This window comes from Ranitomeya imitator, chromosome 6, assembly GCF_032444005.1.
Source record: "Ranitomeya imitator isolate aRanImi1 chromosome 6, aRanImi1.pri, whole genome shotgun sequence".
Taxonomy (NCBI): domain Eukaryota; kingdom Metazoa; phylum Chordata; class Amphibia; order Anura; family Dendrobatidae; genus Ranitomeya; species Ranitomeya imitator.
The window spans coordinates 424,215,692-424,235,889 of record NC_091287.1 but is presented as its reverse complement, the minus strand read 5'-3'; the positions used below and the strand labels follow the sequence as shown (position 1 = coordinate 424,235,889).

General features: G+C 42.6%; 1 protein-coding gene across 5 annotated transcripts in view; it reads right to left on the bottom strand.

The window, feature by feature from the left end:
* The window catches only part of SNTG1 (syntrophin gamma 1), a 1,229,644-nt gene that overhangs the window by 20,414 nt on the left and 1,189,032 nt on the right, over positions 1-20,198 (bottom strand). For all 5 annotated transcript variants that reach the window (XM_069731323.1, XM_069731324.1, XM_069731327.1 and 2 more), the window contains 3 exons: positions 13,039-13,155; positions 12,454-12,525; positions 8,234-8,386 (listed from right to left, as the gene is read on the bottom strand). In XM_069731323.1, the coding sequence (XP_069587424.1) occupies positions 8,234-8,386; positions 12,454-12,525; positions 13,039-13,155 (342 nt within the window). The remainder of the gene's footprint in view (positions 1-8,233; positions 8,387-12,453; positions 12,526-13,038; positions 13,156-20,198) is intronic.

The following is a 20,198-nucleotide window of genomic DNA, read 5'->3' as shown; positions in this document are numbered from 1 at the left end:
ATATGCCTCTGATTTCAAAGTCATGCACACTTTTTTCTGCCATATTTTAATGAAATTATGCATACAAAAATGTAGCATCCTCTATCTGATATATTACAGAGATTTTTTCTACTGCAAGTTCTAGGATTGTACAACTGAAAACCAAGTCTTGAGTATCAATAAATGACTAGTATTCTGTACATATAAGCCTATTAAGACTAGCACTGTATATACAAGCATTATATACAGTTGTGCTCAAATGTTTACATACCCCAGCAGCATTTTTGCTTTCTTGGCTTTTTTCAGAAAATATGAATGATAACACCAAAACTTTTTCTCCACTCATGGTTAGTGGTTGGGTGAAGCCATTTATTGTCAAACTACTGCGTTTTCTATTTTTAAATCATAATGACAACCCAAAACATCCAAATGACCCTGATAAAAAGTTCACATACCCCATTTTTAACCCCTTCATGACCCAGCCTATTTTGACCTTAAAGACCTTGCCGTTTTTTGCAATTCTGACCAGTGTCCCTTCATGAGGTAATAACTCAGGAACGCTTCAATGGATCCTAGCGGTTCTGAGATTGTTTTTTCGTGACATATTGGGCTTCATGTTAGTGGTAAATTTAGGTCAATAAATTCTGTGTTTATTTGTGATAAAAACGGAAATTTGGCGAAAATTTTTAAAATTTCGCAATTTTCACATTTTGAATTTTTATTCTGTTAAACCAGAGAGTTATGTGACACAAAATAGTTAATAAATAACATTTCCCACACGTCTACTTTACATCAGCACAATTTTGGAAACAAAATTTTTTTTTGCTAGGAAGTTATAAGGGTTAAAATTTGACCAGCGATTTCTCATTTTTACAACGAAATTTACAAAACCATTTTTTTTAGGGACCACCTCACATTTGAAGTCAGTTTGAGGGGTCTATATGGCTGAAAATACCCAAAAGTGACACCATTCTAAAAACTGCACCCCTCAAGGTGCACAAAACCACATTCAAGAAGTTTATTAACCCTTCAGGTGCTTCACAGCAGCAGAAGCAACATGGAAGGAAAAAATGAACATTTAACTTTTTAGTCACAAAAATGATTTTTCAGCAACAATTTTTTTATTTTCCCAATGGTAAAAGGAGAAACTGAACCACGTACGTTGTTGTCCAATTTGTCCTGAGTACGCTGATACCTCATATGTGGGGGTAAACCACTGTTTGGGCGCACGGCAGGGCTTGGAAGGGAAGGAGCGCCATTTGACTTTTTGAATGAAAAATTGGCTGCACTCTTTAGCGGACACCATGTCACATTTGGAGAGCCCCCGTGTGCCTAAAAATTGGAGCTCCCCCACAAGTGACCCCATTTTGGAAACTAGACGCCCCAAGGAACTTATCTAGATGCATAGTGAGCCCTTTAAACCCCCAGGTGCTTCACAAATTGATCCGTAAAAATGAAAAAGTACTTTTTTTTCACAAAAAAATTCTTTTAGCCTCAATTTTTTCATTTTCACATGGACAACAGGATAAAATGGATCCTAAAATTTGTTTGGCAATTTCTCCTGAGTACACCGATACTTCACATGTGGGGGTAAACCACTGTTTGGGCACATGGTAAGGCTCGGAAGGGAAGGAGCGCCATTTGACTTTTTGAATGAAAAATTATCTCCATCGATAGCGGACACCATGTCGCGTTTGGAGAGACCCTGTGTGCTTAAACATTGGAGCTCCCCCACAAGTGACCCCATTTTGGAAACTGGACCCCCCAAGGAACTTATCTAGATGCCTAGTGAGCACTTTAAACCCTCAGGTGCTTCACAAATTGATCCGTAAAAATGAAAAAGTACTTTTTTTTCACAAAAAATTTATTTTCGCCTCAATTTTTTCATTTTCACATAGGCAATAGGATAAAATGGATCCTAAAATTTGTTGAGCAATTTCTCCCGAGTACGCCGATACCTCATATGTGGGGGTAAACCACTGTTTGGGCACACGGCAGGGCTCGGAAGGGAAGGCGCGCCTTTTAACTTTTTGAATGGAAAATTAGCTCCAATTGTTAGCGGACACCATGTCGCATTTGGAGAGCCCCTGTGTGCCTATGCAATGGAGCTCCCCCACAAGTGACCCCATTTTGGAAACTAGACCCCCCAAGGAACTTATCTAGATGCATACTGAGCACTTTAAACCCCCAGGTGCTTCACAGAAGTTTATAATGCAGAGCCATGAAAATAAAAAATAATTTTTCTTTTCTCAAAAATGATTTTTTAGCCTGGAATTTCCTATTTTGCCAATGGTAATAGGAGAAATTGGACCACAAATGTTGTTGTCCAGTTTGTCCTGAGTATGCAGATACCCCATATGTGGGGGTAAACCACTGTTTGGGCGCACGGCAGGGCTCAGAAGGGAAGGCACGCCATTTGGCTTTTTAAATGGAAAATTATCTCCAATCATTAGCGGACACCATGTCGCGTTTGGAGAGCCCCTGTGTGCCTAAACATTGGAGATCCCCCACAAATTACCCCATTTTGGAAACTAGACCCCCAAAGGAACTAATCTAGATGTGTAGTGAGCACTTTGAACCCTCAAGTGCTTCACAGAAGTTTATAACGCAGAGCCATGAAAATAAAAAAAAAAAATTATTTTCTCAAAAATGAATTTTAGCCCGCAATTTTTTATTTTCCCAAGGGTAACAGGAGAAATTTGACCCCAAAAGTTGTTGTCCAGTTTCTCCTGAGTACGCTGATACCCCATATGTGGGGGTAAACCACTGTTTAGGCACATGCTGGGGCTCGGAAGTGAAGTAGTGACGTTTTGAAATGCAGACTTTGATGGAATGCTCTGCGGGCGTCACGTTGCGTTTGCAGAGCCCCTGATGTGGCTAAACAGTAGAAACCCCCCACAAGTGACCCCATTTTGGAAACTAGACCCCGAAAGGAACTTATCTAGATGTGAGGTGAGCACTTTGAACCCCCAAGTGCTTCACAGAAGTTCATAACACAGAGCAGTGAAAATAATAAATAAGTTTTCTTTCCTCAAAAATAATTTTTTAGCCCAGAATTTTTTATTTTCCCAAGGGTTACAGGAGAAATTGGACCACAAAAGTTGTTGTCCAGTTTCTCCTGAGTACGCTGATACCCCATGTGTGGGGGTAAACCACTGTTTGGGCACACGTGGGAGCTCAGAAGGGAAGTAGTGACTTTTGAAATGCAGACTTTGATGGAATGGTCTGCGGGCGTCACATTGCGTTTGCAGAGCCCCTGGTGTGCCTAAACAGTAGAAACCCCCCACAAGTGACCCCATTTTGGAAACTAGACCCCCAAAGGAACTTATCTAGATGTGTGGTGAGCACTTTCAACCCCCAAGTGCTTTACAGAAGTTTATAACGCAGAGCCGTGAAAATAATAAATACGTTTTCTTTCCTCAAAAATAATTTTTTAGCCCAGAATTTTTTATTTTCCCAAGGGTTACAGGAGAAATTGGACCACAAAAGTTGTTGTCCAGTTTCTCCTGAGTACGCTGATACCCCATGTGTGGGGGTAAACCACTGTTTGGGCACACGTGGGGGCTCAGAAGGGAAGTAGTGACTTTTGAAATGCAGACTTTGATGGAATGGTCTGCGGGTGTCACATTGCGTTTGCAGAGCCCCTGGTGTGCCTAAACAGTAGAAACCCCCCACAAGTGACCCCATTTTGGAAACTAGACCCCCAAAGGAACTTATCTAGATGTGTGGTGAGCACTTTCAACCCCCAAGTGCTTTACAGAAGTTTATAACGCAGAGCCGTGAAAATAATAAATACGTTTTCTTTCCTCAAAAATAATTTTTTAGCCCAGAATTTTTTATTTTCCCAAGGGTTACAGGAGAAATTGGACCACAAAAGTTGTTGTCCAGTTTCTCCTGAGTACGCTGATACCCCATGTGTGGGGGTAAACCACTGTTTGGGCACACGTGGGGGCTCAGAAGGGAAGTAGTGACTTTTGAAATGCAGACTTTGATGGAATGGTCTGCGGGCGTCACATTGCGTTTGCAGAGCCCCTGGTGTGCCTAAACAGTAGAAACCCCCCACAAGTGACCCCATTTTGGAAACTAGACCCCCAAAGGAACTTATCTAGATGTGTGGTGAGCACTTTCAACCCCCAAGTGCTTTACAGAAGTTTATAACGCAGAGCCGTGAAAATAATAAATACTTTTTCTTTCCTCAAAAATAATTTTTTAGCCCAGAATTTTTTATTTTCCCAAGGGTTACAGGAGAAATTGGACCACAAAAGTTGTTGTCCAGTTTCTCCTGAGTACGCTGATGCCCCATGTGTGGGGGTAAACCACTGTTTGGGCACACGTGGGGGCTCAGAAGGGAAGTAGTGACTTTTGAAATGCAGACTTTGATGGAATGGTCTGCGGGCGTCACGTTGCGTTTGCAGAGCCCCTGGTGTGCCTAAACAGTAGAAACCCCCCACAAGTGACCCCATTTTGGAAACTAGACCCCCCAAGGAACTTATCTAGATATGTGGTGAGCACTTTGAACCCCCAAGTGCTTCACAGACGTTTACAACGCAGAGCCGTGAAAATAAAAAATCATTTTTCTTTCCTCAAAAATGATGTTTTAGCAAGCAATTTTTTATTTTCTCAAGGGTAACAGGAGAAATTGGACCCCAGTAATTGTTGCGCAGTTTGTCCTGAGTATGCTGGTACCCCATATGTGGGGGTAAACCACTGTTTGGGCACACGTCGGGGTTCGGAAGTGAGGGAGCACCATTTGAATTTTTGAATACAAGATTGGCTGGAATCAATGGTGGCGCCATGTTGCGTTTGGAGACCCCCTGATGTGCCTAAACAGTGGAAACCCCTCAATTCTACCTCCAACACACCCCTAACCCTTATCCCAACTGTAGCCGTAACCCTAATCACAACCCTAACCCCAACACACCCCTAACCACAACCCTAACCCCAACACACCCCTAACCCTAACCACAACCCTAATTCCAACCCAACTCTAAGGCTATGTGCCAACGTTGCGGATTCGTATGAGATTTTTCAGCATCATTTTTGAAAAATCCGCGGGTAAAAGGCACTGCGTTTTACCTGTGGATTTACCGTGGATTTCCAGTGTTTTTTGTGCGGATTTCACCTGTGGATTCCTATTGAGGAACAGGTGTAAAACGCTGCGGAATCCGCACAAAGAATTGGCATGCTGCGGAAAATACAACGCAGCGTTCCCGCGCGGTATTTTCTGCACCATGGGCACAGCGGATTTGGTTTTCCATATGTTTACATGGTACTGTAAACCCGATGGAACACTGCTGCGGATCCGCAGCGGCCAATCCGCACCGTGTGCACATAGCCTAATTCTAAAGGTATGTGCACACGCTGCGGAAAACGCTGCGGATCCGCAGCAGTTTCCCATGAGTTTACAGTTCAATGTGAACCTATGGGAACCAAAAATCGCTGTACACATGCTGCGGAAAAACTGCACGGAAACGCAGCGGTTTACATTCCGCAGCATGTCACTTCTTTCTGCGGATTCCGCAGCGGTTTTAGAACTGCTCCAATAGAAAATCGCAGTTGTAAAACCGCAGTGAAATGCGCAGAAAAACCGCGGTAAATCCACGATAAATCGGCAGCGGTTTAGCACTGTGGATTTTTCAAATCCGCTGCGGAAAAATCCGCATAGGACCAGAATACGTGTGCACATACCGAAACCCTAACCCTAGCCCTAACCCTACCCCTAACCCTACCCCTACCCCTAACCCTAGCCCTAACCCTACCCCTAACCCTAACCCTAACCCTACCCCTAACCCTAACCCTACCCCTAACCCTACCCCTAACCCTAACCCTAGTTCTTACCCCAACCTTAGTGAAAAAAAAAAAATTCTTTATTTTTTTTATTGTCCCTATCTATGGGGGTGACAAAGGGGGGGGGGTCATTTACTATTTTTTTTATTTTGATCACTGAGATAGGATATATCTCAGTGATCAAAATTCACTCTGGAACGAATCTGCCGGCCGGCAGATTCGGCGGGCGCACTGCACATGCGCCCGCCATTTTGGAAGATGGCGGCGCCCAGGAAAGAAGACGGACGGACCTCGGGCGGCCAGGTAAGTATAAGGGGGGGAGATCAGGGCACGGGGGGGGCGTCGGAGCACGGGGGGGTGGATCGGATCATGGGGGGGGGTGGATCGGAACACGGGAGGGAGGATTGGAGCACGGGGAAGGATTGGAGCACGGGGTGAGGGATCGCTGTGCGGGGGTGGTGGATCGGAGCACGGGGGGGGGTCGCTGTGTGCGGGGGGGGGATCGGAGTGCGGGGGGGTTTGATTGCAGCACAGGGGGTGTGATTGGTGCACGGGCAAGCGGACAGGAGGACGGGGGAGCGGAGCACAGGACGGAGGGGAGCGGACCACAGATCGGGGGGCTGGGGGGGCGATCGGAGGGGTGGGGTGGGTGCACATAAGTGTTTCCAGCCATGGCCGATGATATTGCAGCATCGGCCATGGCTGGATTGTAATATTTCACCAGTTTTTTAGGTGAAATATTACAAATCGCTCTGATTGGCAGTTTCACTTTCAACAGCCAATCAGAGCGATCGTAGCCACGAGGGGGTGAAGCCACCCCCCCTGGGCTAAACTACCACTCCCCCTGTCCCTGCAGATCGGGTGAAATGGGAGTTAACCCTTTCACCCGGCCTGCAGGGACGCGATCTTTCCATGACGCATATGCTGCGTCATGGGTCGGAATGGCACCGACTTTCATGACGCAGCGTATGCGTCAAAGGTCGGGAAGGGGTTAAATACAGTTTATTGCCCCTTCTAACATCAATGACAGCTTGAAGTCTTATGTGGTAGTTGTGGATGAGGTTCTTTAGTTTCTCAGATAGTAAAGCTGCCCACTCTTCTTGGCAAAAAGCCTCCAGTTCCTGTAAATGCCTGTGCTGTCTAGTATGAATTGCGCACTTAAGATCTCTCCAGAGTGGCTCAATGATATTGAGGTCAGGAGACTGAGATGTCCACTAACAAACCCTCACTTTGGTCTGCTATAGCCAATGACACTGCTACTTGGCCTTGTGTTTTGGATCGTTATCATGTTGGAATGTCCAAACACATCCCATGCGCAGTTTCCAGGCTGACGAGTGCAAATTTTTGTCTCCAGTATTTGCTGATAATGTGCTGCATTCCACCTTCAACTTTGACCAAGTTTCTTGTCCCTTTGTAGTTCACACATCCCCAAAACACCAGAGATCAACCTCTATGATTTACAGTAGGAATGGTGTTCTTTTCATCATAGGCCTTGTTGACCTCTCTCCAAATGTAACGTTTATGATTGTGGCCAAAAAGTTCATTTTTGGTCTCATCACTCCAAATTACCTTGTTCCAGAAGATTTGAGGCTTGTCTCTGTGCTGTTTTGTGTATTGTAGGGGAGATACTTTGTGGCATTTGCACAGTAATGGCTTTCCTCTGGCGACTCGACAATGCAGCCCATTTTTCTTCAAGTGCCTCATTATTGTACATTTTGGAACAGCCACACTGCTAGTAGAAAGTTGTGTATTTCAGGTGATGTTATTTGTGGGTTTTTCTTTGCATCCCAAACAATTTTCCTGGCAGTTGTGGATGACATTTTTGTTGGTCTACTTGATTGTGGTTTTGTTTTTACAGAGCCCTTGATTTTCCATTTGTTAATCACAGCTTGAATGCTGCTGACTGGCATTATCAATTCTTGGATATCTTTTTGTATCCCTTTTCTGTTTTATACAGTTCAACTACCTTTTCCCGTAGATCCATTGACAATTCTTTCCCCATGACTCACAATCCAGAAACATCAGTGGCTGGATTTAAGATGCAAGAGTCTGTCTGGATTCCAGAAACTCACTCAGCTTTTATGCACACTGATTAGAAGCAAACAGGTCACAGGTGAGGATGTTACCTTTAGTAGCCATTCAAACCCATTTGTGTCAACTTCTGTGTAGGTCATCAGGAAAAAATCAGCAGGGTATGTGAACTTTTGATCAGGGTCATTTGGATGTTTTAGGTTGTCAATATGATTTAAAAAGAGAAAATACTGTACAGTAGTTTGACAATAAATGGCTTGACCCAACCACTAGCAATAAGTGGAGAAAAAGTTTTGGTGTTATCATTAATATTCTCTGAAAAATGGCCAAGAAAGCAAAAATTCTGCCGGGGTATGTAAACTTTTGAGCACAACTGTATATGGTTTTTGATGTGTAAAATAATTCTTTGTGATTATGAGAAAAAAAGGTTTCTTGCCTGGATCCTTTCAACTTCTAGGAAAGTTGCTGTTTGAAAAGCTTTTTCCCAATGCATTAGTTCAATCTCCAATTCCACAGAAAAGTACAAATCCTCGCCAGATTCTGATTGAACACCAAAGCAATGTTTTCGGTGGTCCAAAAGATCACTGTCCTGATGAAAACCTGAAGTTATACAATCTGGCATACATCAAGTAATAATTCTTACATTCCACTGTTTTAATATATATGCAAACCATGATACTTTAAATACAGCCACAACATAAAAACTCCAAGATAATATTGCAAAATATCATATTTTCTGGACTACAGGATACATATCAGCTTTAGACATTAGAAAATATATACTCTGCTAACTAAAAATTATTTTATAATTTAAATTATAGCACCAGCTGGCTGCCATTTTTCTGATGAGTTGAGGGCTATCAAAAGATTAAACAATAAAAAAAAAGTATACTCACCTTGCCGACCACTTTTCTGGGGCACTAACTCCTATTTGCATCTTCTGATCCCTGCTACAAGTGCTGAAATCCCAAGGCCTCTCACACTATACCACAAATTACGGTTCTAATGAGGGCCAGGATGGTTCACGCATGTGTGCAAGGTCACGGCGCACATCATGATGTCATGACACTGTGAACTTTTGCAGACTTTCAAAGCAGAGATCAGAAGATGCAACGAGGATCAGACAGAAGACGGTGAAGAGAAGAGGGACTGGAGAGGTAAGCAGTAGGGTTTTTCTTTTATTTTTTACATATGACATTTAATATGCTCTGTAGTCTGGGGAAACTAAAATGAATATGCATTCTATCTGAGACAAAGACATAGAAAACAAGTACATAAAACATGGACGTCTGAGGAATAAATGACATTTACTATAGCAACACATATTATAAACATTGTGCATCGAAGCTTTGAATTTTGAATTACCTTGGTTATTATTATGGAATTAAGCGATTCACGACTGCGCACTGCTGGGTTTTGTGCATCGCCATTTGTCTATGGTGGGTAGTCTTGCAGGACTCAGGACCCCAATTATGGTGCAGAGTGACAATTCTGACAGGTTTCATCATCGGGACATGATTGAATCAGGTCCCAATTATGTGAACCGTTGCTATCTTCTAAACGTCACAATCAATAACGATGGCAGCATTTAGAAGGTAGTGAGAGGGAGATGATTGCGTGATTCATGTTTCCGGCGCCGAGGGTTGTCATGGCACCTGGAGCTCACATGACCTCTGGGTCTGCCAGCTACGATCTGACAGTGTAAAGCTGACAGGTCTCATACAATTTTAAGTCCCATGCAGGACTAAGTAAAAAAGTAAAAACAAAGTTCATAAAAAAAACTATAAAAAAACTCACAAAATAAATTTAAAAAAGTGAAAATATTATGCCAATAAATACGTATATTATATAAAAACAGGACACATATCAGGCATCTCCGCATCCAGAATGACCTGACCTATAAAACTGACACTAGTTAACCCCTTCAGTGCATACCATAAAAAAATAAAAACAGGAGCAAAAAACTATGCGTTTTCATCATACCACCAAATAAAAAGTAGCGTAAAAGTGAGTAAAAAGTCATATAGAAGTAAAAATGGTGTAATGTCATCTTTTCCTGCAAAATACAAGCTCCTATACAGGTCCGTCAGTGGAGGAATAAAACACAAAAAAGCAATGAAAAAAACAATTTTTTTCATTAAATTGTTTTTATTGTGTAAAAGCGGCAAAACATAAAAAAATGATATAAACGTGGTATCACTGTAATCTCACAGACCCGAAGAATAAAGTTGCCTTAACAATTTTACTACACGGTGAACAGCGTTAAAAAAAAACCTCTAAGAACAATCCTCAAATTGTTGATTTTTGTTCATTTTGCCTCCCAAAAATCTGAATATGAAGAGATAAAACAATGTTATGTGACCGAAAATGGTACCAATATAAGTGACAACTGGTCCCTCAAATAGCAAGCCCTCACATGACTTTTCTGGTAGAAATATAGAAAAATTAAAAGCTCTCAAAATATGGCCATGCAAAACTTATTTTTTTAAAGTCTCTTTTAGTGTGTGACAGCAGCCAAACATAAAAAGTGATATAAATCTGGTATAGCTAAAATAGCACTGAAGAATAAAGTAATTTAATCACTTAATCTGCATGAGGAGCATTGTAAATAACAAATAAAAGCAATTCTTGACCTGCTGCTAATTTTGTTAAGTCTGTTTAACAAAGACCGTAGTAAGGCTTGGCTCAAATTTATCCTGTGCTTTATGCTTAGTGCTTACATAAGAGCTTTCGTGTAAATCTCTGAAATATGCGATTCAAACAGAAATTCCAGTAGAACATTGTCAATAATGAGGAAAATGCAACTGTGCACATCATCTGGCCTATGATCTGGTGGTGTCAGTCTTTTGAAGCGTACATAAAAGTGCGGTCGGCCAGTTTTATGCACCTCTGAATAGCAGGACACCACTGAACAGAGCCTAGATTGTGTCCAAAGTAACTCTGTTGCCTCAATATATTGAATGAATCCCAGCTGTATATGTCAGCTGAATTGTGCCCGGAAAGGTATGGGTTCTGTGCCAGAGCCCGCACCAAACAGGGGAATCCGACATTGGCGGAGGAGGGTTAAATAGCATGTATGTAAGTACTTGGATAAGAATATAGTAATTAACCAGAGCCAGCATGGGTTTGTAGCAAACAAGTCAAGCCAGACTAATCTAATTTCCTTCTATGATGAAATTACTGACTAGGTGAATAAGGGAAATGTGGTAGATATGATACAAGGTTATGGTTAGGTGGATTCATAATTGCTCAGTGATCATACACAAAGAGTGGTGATAAATGTACATCAAATTGGTAGAGTATTTCAAGTGGAGTATCACAAGGCTCTGTCTTGGCCCCAGTATTGTGCAACATTTTTATAAAGGATCTAGATAAAGGGAACTGAAGGTAAACTAATCAAATTTGCAGACAATGCAAAGCTAGGAGGGATAGCTAAAGGTACCTTCACACATAACGATTTTGTTAACGATATCGTTGCAACGTCACGCTTTTTGTGACGTAGCAACGATCCCGCAAACAATTATGTGTGACAGCGACCAACGATCAGGCCCCTGCTGGGAGATTGTTGGTCGCTGGGGAATGATCAGGACCTTTTTTTGGTAGCTGATCTCCCGCTGTCATCGCTGGATGGGCGTGTGTGACGCCGATCCAGCGATGTGTTCACTTGTAACCAGGGTAAATATCGGGTTACTAAGCGCAGGGCCGTGCTTAGTAACCCGATATTTACCCTGGTTACCATTGTAAAAGTTAAAAAAAAAAACAGTACATACTCACATTCCGATGTCTGTCACGTCCCCCGCCGTCAACTTCCCTGCACTGACTGTCAGCGCCGGCCGTAAAGCAGAGCACATCAGTGACGTCACTGCTGTGCTCTGTTTTACGGCCGGCGCTGACACAGTCAGTGCGGGAAGCTGACGGCGGGGGACGTGACAGACATCGGAATGTGAGTATGTAGTGTTTTTTTACTTTTACAATGGTAACCAGGGTAAATATCGGGTTACTAAGCGCGGCCCTGCACTTAGTAACCCGATGTTTACCCTGGTTACCCGGGGACTTCGGCATCGTTGAAGACAGTTTCAACGATGCCGAAGTCGTTCCCCTGATCGTTGGTAGCTGGTCGTGATCGTTGGTAAGTCGTTTAGTGCAACGGTACCTTAACACTAGAGAAGATAGAGAAAAGATTCTAAATATATAGATAAGCTAGAACAATGGCCAGTGTAATGGAATGGTATTTAATTAGGAGAAATGCAAGATTCTACATTTGGGCAAGAAAAACAAAAATTACATCTACAGATTTGGAGTAATAGAATGAAACAACAGCACGTGCGAAAAAGACTTGGGTATAGTAATAGATCACAGCCTGCACATGAGTCAACAGTGTGATCCAGCTGCAAAAAAAGGCAAACACAGTTCTAGGAGGTATTAATGCAAGCATTGGCCTTCAATGGAGGCTTCAAACAGAGGCTGGACAGATATTCAGCAGAGGGTTGAACATGATGACCCTGGAGGCCCTTTCCAATTCTAACATTCAATGAGTCTATGATACATAATGTATTAATTTCTATAATGACAATCTCTAGACTGTTCTACTGAACATGTTGGTGCTATGTAAGAAATGGAAAATAAATATCTTTTTGAACATCTCAGAGTCCTTACCTTAAAAATTTTAAACATTATTTCATATACTGAAAACTTTTTTTCTGCCCGCATCCAGTCCCATGTTGTTACCTTAGTTAAAAATATAAACATAATTAAATAACAAATATAAACATGGTAATAATATTGTTATATTTATGTCTATGGAATTCTTAAAATTATGCATAACAAATATGAAGGTATTGCACAAACAACAAGAAAAGAAATGGAGCACTCACCCGGTCTCTCTTGTTGAAATTCCTTTAATCCATCTTAGATGATATCAACATCTCAATAAAATGCATGGTGCGGTGTGCAGGAGATAGGGGAATGAGCAGGTGAACAAGCCTGACAGACGACGGATGTTTTGCGCTGTTACTGCACTTCTACAGGTCCATGCACCATGAAATTTATTGAGACGTTAATGTCATTTAAGATGAATTAACGGAATTTCAACGAGAAAGACCGGGTGAGTGCTCCATTTATTTTCTTCTTGTTTGTGCAGAAAGTGTGAGTTATCACTTGAAGTGAAAGAAGCACAGTCATCAGCTGATATATTTGGTGCCTTAGCTTCTAAGTGGACAAAAATATGAAGGTGTTACTTACAGGAGGTGAATTGAATTTATAGAGTGATGATCCTCTAAGGGACAGGAACTTTGGTGAATATGTATGGTCTTGAAGATTTTCTTGCTCCCGTTCCTCAACCCAGCCCATGTGTATTATCTGTCAGTAATACAAAATACACTGGTTCTTTAGTTGGTTCTAACTGTAATATGGATAAAAACAGATTTAATCTGAAAATAATCTAAAGATATAACATTGTACCATTTTCAAATTTTAATACAATGATCTTCAAGATATTTATATTGTTGCGACAAGAAGACGAAGAACGGTAATGCTTTTTCTTTTATATAGCAATCATATTTAGGATATTGCCAGAAAGCTCGGTGCTTGACACATAAACAACACAACTCTTATCCTAATTGTATATTTTGAGCAATATTAAAGATCAATCTTCATTAGAATCTTTTCTAAAATGGTTATATTTTGGTTAGCATTTTGTAAGACCAAAGATAAGTTCACACAAAAGTATGAAAAATCGTATGACTTCGATCTGGAAAACTCATACAATTTTTCAATTGTATTGTCAACCATATGCCATCAATATGTCTATTTTTGTCACCTGTACAACTATAAGTAAAAATTATACAAAGAAAAATACAGTGTCCTATGTTATTAATTGCAATAGAACCCAAAACCATATAAATGATATCAATATTGCATATGATTTTGTTGCACATCCGTTAAGATTAGTGTTGAGCCACCTCCCTAGTGTTCGGGTTCGGGTTCGGTTCGGTTCGTCGAACAGGGATGTGTTTGACGAAATGTTCATCGAACGTTTGACGAACACCATCGAACCCCATTGAAACCAATGGCAGGCAAACACAAACAGATACAAACACATGGAAAACACATAGAAAACACCTTAAAAGGTGTCCAAAAGCTGACAAACTGTTCAGAAGACACAACAAACATGGAAAAGTCACAACCACATATAGTCATGCGAAAAGAAAAGAGATGGAGGAGTAAAAGGAGGAGGAGACACAGATATAGGCATGTCATGCCCTTCTAAAATCAAGAAAGGCTGGAGTAAAAATCTAAACTCACTCTACCAACACCCAGATGTCTTGACAAAAAAAATAAAAAAATAAATATCTTTAGGTAGAATGGCGGCGGGTCCATTCAGAACACTTTCCTTAGAAGACGTAGTGGTACCCCTGTTGGGAGTTGTGCCAAAAAATGAACCCAATACATTCAGACTAATCCACCATTTGTCATATCCAAGGGGCAGGTCAGTAAACAACAACATCGACACGGAACCAAGTACAATACTATGTACTGTACCTCCTTTGATGAGGGGCAATCAGGCGGGTCAAGAAGTTGGTAAGGGGCACCCTAATGGCCAAAACAGACATTGAGGAGGCGTTCCTGTTACTACCTGTGCCTCCGAATAGTGTCCTCCCATTGGGCTGCTTCTGTGAAGGAGCATACTACATAGATCGTTGTTTGCCCATGGGGTGCTCCATATCCTGCTCACTATTTGAGGCATTTAGTTGCTTCCTCGAATGTGTTGTCATGGACGTTTGTAAGGTGGCACATATTATCCATTACCTCGATGACTTCTTATGCCTGGGCCCAAAAGATTTGCCACAGTGTGAAAACACATGGTAGTCCACCTATGAGAAGGAGAGAGCTGGAGGGAGAGTGGACACCCCAGAGCTGAGGGGTTAGATTGAGAAAGAAAGAAGGCGGTGTAGCTTGCTTCATGGGTGGGGTACTCTGCTGAGAAGCAGAAATTGCTACTAAGCCCAAAAGGATTTCCTGGACCAAATGCCGTTAAAAAATAGTACTTAGGTAAGCAGGCAGTGTAGCTTGCTTAATGGGTGAGGTACGCTGCTAAGTAGCACTAAATTCTACTAGGTACCTAACAATTTCCTGGGCTAGATGCAGTTAAAAATTATTAATTAGATCAACAGGCGGTGTAGCTTGCTTCATGGGTGGGGTACGCTGCTGAGTGGCACCAAATTCTACTAGGCCCAAAAGGATTTCCTGGGCCAGATGCCGTTAAAAATAGTACTTAGGTAAACAGGCGGTGGGTGGCTGGGCTACTCTGCTGACTAGCAGACACTGAAGCTTTGGAGCAGACCTCTGAATCCCTGGCCATAGTAAACAGAGTAAACAACTCTACAGACGACCCCACCCACCTGGAATTGATGATGGCAACATCATGTAAAACTCAGCAAGGGGACTAAATTAAAGAGTCTCCATTTTTTTCCAAAAATTCGGCCACAGACACCACTTAAGTGGCATCAATTTCGCCAGAGTTTTTTAAAACGGTTGGTGAGGTGATTTTCAAAAATCATCAAGCTTTTAGTCTCCCCAAGATGACACAGGGGTAGAAAAGTCCTTGCGGATCCAGGATTTGTTCATCTTGATGAACGTTAGTCTGTCTACATTGTCACTGGACAGCTGCGTGCGCTTATCTATCAGCACACCACCAGCAGCGCTGAACACACGTTCAGAGAGAACGCTGGCTGCGGGCCACGACAAGATCTCCAAGGCGTGAGTGGCGAGCTCTGGCCATTTTTCAAGATTTGAAGCCCAAAATGAGCAAGGGTCCAGTTCCACAGTCATGGCATCGATGTTAACTTGGAGATACTCTTTTACGATCCCCCCTAGGCGTTGGCTGAGAGTCAGACTTCTTGTCCCCTGTTGCCTTGCAAAGGATGGTATAAAAAAATCTTGAAACGATTGGAAAAAATTGTTGTTACCACCAGATACGATGTTACTGTTACGGTTTGAGTGATGATGACTCGATAGTCCCACGGTTGGCAAGTTAGAACTCAGAGATTGACTATGTGCACCACTGGTGTTTTGTGGAAAAGCAGATTCTGTAACAGTCTCTGCTGATACTCCTGAATGCGTAATCCCTTTCTATGGCAGAAATTATTTAGCCAAATTTGCTTTTGTACCGAGGATCGAAGAGTGTGGCAACCCAGTAGTCGGCATTACTTCGGATTTTGACAATCTGAGGGTCATGTTGCAGGTAGTGCAGCAAGAAGGCACTCATGTGACTAAGTCCTTGTTGTCTTGGTGGTGGCGAGGTGAGAATCATGCTTCCTTCGTCTGCCCTCTCCCCCCAACCTCGCACAGCAGAAATTTGATAAAGGTCTCCACCATCTGATGAGTCTTCCATGCCCAGTGCCAGTTCGTCCTCCACTTCTTCCTTGCCTCCTGCACCTTCCTCAACAGTTTGGCTGCTACCATGCGCCCTCGGTAATCCCTCACCCCCAGCCTCCAATGCCAGCCGCCTTGGTGCTGCCGACCTTCTTGACCTTGGAGACATGATCCCTTCCGCATACAACTCCTCCTGTTCCTCCTCCTCCTCTTGTTCCACCACCTGACTCTGAACACTGTGTAAGGTGTGCTCCAGCATGTAAATCACCGGAATGGTCATGCTGATAATGGCATCATCAGCACTAAACATCTTCGTTGCTATTTCAAAACTGTGCAGAAGGGTGCATAGGTCCCTGATCTGAGACCACTCCTGCAGCGTGATTTGCCCCACCTCTTGATCTCGTTGGCCCAGGCTTTACGTCAACCAAAAGAGAAAAAAAGCCCTAAAAAATAACTTTAATGTTTCATCATAAAATACCTAAATAAAATCTACTATATAAAGCTGAATGTGTGTATGTGTGTGTGTGTGTGTGTATGTCCGGGATTGGCATCTGCACCGTCGCAGCTACAGCCACAAAATTTTGCACAGTCACATGTCTGGACCCCGAGAGCGTCATAGGCTATATTGTGAGGTGAAATTTTAACCCTGCGCGTTCCAATTCACCAAACAATTTTGCCCCTATCTACATAATGGGGAAAAAGTGAAAGGAAAAGTGTTGGAGTCATCGCAGCTACAGCCACAAAATTTTGCACAGTCACATTTCTGGACCCTGAGAGCATCATAGGCTATGTTGTGAGGTGAAATTTTAACCCCGCGCTTTCCAATTCACCAAACAATTTTGCCCCTATCTACATAATGGGAAAAAATGAAAGGAAAAGTGTAGGAGGCAAATTGACAGCTGCCAGATGTGAACAAGCGGGACTTAAAGAATGAGAGCGATGGCGCCAAAGAGTATATACCGTACAGTTGCTAAGGTGGGGCCCCGACATGGGATACTCACCACACACGGGGATATGAACACAGACAAAATGCGCCACACACTACCACGTGCTTGAACACATATTACCCTCAGCACACATTTCACCACAAATACACCAACCTCGCCACATAAAAGTCGAAACACAAAAGCCGCCACTCAAAACTCGCCACGTGCATACTATATACAGGAGGAGATGACACACAGGTATATACTATATACAGGAGGAGATGACATACAGGTATATACTATATATAGAAGGAGATGACATACAGGTATTTACTATATATAGGAGGAGATGACATACAGGTATATACTATATACAGGGGAGATGACACACAGCAGGTATATTATATATACAGGGGAGATGACATACAGGTATATACTATATACAGGAGATGACATACAGGTGTATACTATATATAAGGGAGATGACAAACATGTATATACTGAGGTGAAAATGAAAAGGAGTGAGTGCAAAATGAGAGGAGTGAGGGAAAATAGTGGAGTGATCGGAAAATGACAGATGTGAGGTCGAAAGAGGAGTGAGGGAAAATAGTGGAGTGATTGGAAAATGACAGATGTGAGGTCGAAATGACAAGTGTTAGGGGGGAATGAGAGGAGTGAGGGAGAAAATGAGAGGTGTAAGGGAGAAAATGAGAGATATGAGGGGGAAAATGAAAGATGTGATTGGGAAAATGAGAGGCGTGATGGGAAAATAAGAGAAGTGAGGTGCTATAACTAACCACAGATATTTACTATGCCCAGGCAACGCCGGGCTCTTCAGCTAGTAGATAATTAAATAAATGGAACTACCAACACCACAAAACTATAGGTCTGGGAGGGGAGATGCTCCAGCCGGAGTGTTACAGGAACTCAATTAATAGAAAAAATGTATCTGAAGAAGAAAAAGATGCATTAAAATGAGATCTTAACCAGAGCTCAGGAAACCCATCTAATTTCAAAGAATGATTATAGCTTCCTCCTTCCGAAAAACCCTGTAATTACAACATTCTATGCAATTCCAAAAATCCACAACGGTTATCCACCACTTAGAGGTAGACCTATTGTGTCAGGCATAGACGCCCTGGCCCAGAACAGCAGTGTCTACCTTGACCAAATTTTAAGACCATTTGTTGCAGCCTTGCCATCCTACATAAGAGACACTACTGATTTGTTAACTAAACTGGATGGTATCACAGTAGAATCAGGCACAACACTGTTCTCAATTGTTGTTGATGCCCTATATTCCAGCATACACCATGAGGCGGGGCTGAGAGCAGTTGAGTACTTCCTGAACACGAGAGGGAATCATTTTGGTCCACACAATGAGTTTGTGAGGGAACTGTTGGAGTACATTCTACTACATAATTTCTTCCTGTTCAATGGGAGGTTCTACCACCAGCTCAGGGGCACCGCAATGGGTAGCCCCTGTGTGCCCACTTATGTGAATTTGCTCCTGGGCTGGTGGGAGGACACGGTGGTCTTTGGGGATGGGGATGCCATCTGGGTGCCACATATTCAATTTTGGGGTCGCTATATAGACGACATCCTCGTCCTCTGTCCGTGAGATGTACTTACCTTCCGTTCTTTCATGGAATCCCTCAATGAGAACCGACTAGGTCTCAGATTCACCTATGAGGTGGGAGGAAAGGATATTATTTTTTGGATGTAAAATTGTCAATAGAGGAGAATGGCTCAATAAAAACTACTTTGTTCCGTAAGCCTACAGCGGCCAATGGCCTACTAAGATGGGAAAGCTATCATCCCACGCCGCTCAAGCACGGCATACCTAAAGGACATTTTCTGAGACTATGGAGGAACTATTCTGAGAATAATGATTTTTGTAATAAGGCCAGAGATCTAAAACAAAGGTTTTCGGACCGTGGCTATCCTAGACCCCTTAAGGATGAAGCATGTCATTATGAAAAAATGTCTAACAGAGCTACATTGCTTCATCCACGAGCGAGAGATAGTGAGGTGTCCAAAACCAGGCTAATAGGCCCCTTCGATGACCAGCAGACTATGATCATGGGAATATTAAAGGGACTCTGTCACCTGAATTTGGCGGGACTGGTTTTGGGTCATATGGGTGGAGTTTTCGGGTGTCTGATTCACCCTTTCCTTACCCGCTGGCTGCATGCTGGCTGCAATATTGGATTGAAGTTCATTTTCTGTCCTCCGTAATACATGCCTGCACAATGCAATCTTGCCATGTGCAGGCATGTACTACGGAGGACAGAGAATGAACTTCAATCCAATATTGCAGCCAGCATGCAGCCAGCGGGTAAGGAAAAGGTGAATCAAACACCCGAAAACTCCACCCATATGACCCAAAACCAGTCCCGCCAAATTCAGGTGACAGGTTCCCTTTAAGAAAGCACTGGGGTATCCTAAGAACTGACCCAGATCTAAACAAATGGATTTCCCCATATCCCTCGGTCCGGTCACATATAGGAAGGGCAGATCCATTAGGGACCTGGTAGTTAGTAGTCATTACAATCCCCCTCTCCCCAAAACAAAAGAAACGTGGCTGGCCAATAGATCGTTGGGTACCTTAAAATGTGGTCATTGCAGTTTCTGCAAATGTATTACACCATCAGATACATTTCAGAGTTCTGTTACAAAAAGAATATATAGAAACAGACACTTTGGAAACTGCAGAACAGAAGGTGTGTATGTTTGCACCTGTTCTTGTCCCATGGATTACGTGGGGAAAACAAAACGCCAACTGCATATAAGGATTGGTGAACATCTGGGGGACATTAGGAACAAGAGAGACACCCAGTTGGCTAGGCATGTGAATTCCGTACATAATGGAGATATGGAGAGCATCACCTTCAAGATCATTGAGGTGGTACAGCCCCCAATGAGACAGGGAGATTTGGACAATAAGATCCTTCAGCGTGAATGCAGGTGGATCTTTTGGATGGAGAATACGAGCCCTGGTTGCCTAAATGAACAGTTGACCTTCACCTGTTTCATATAACTGGTTTTGTATAGGGATTTTATTTCTGATAGTTTACCCTTTTAGTCCTAGTTCAACTGATC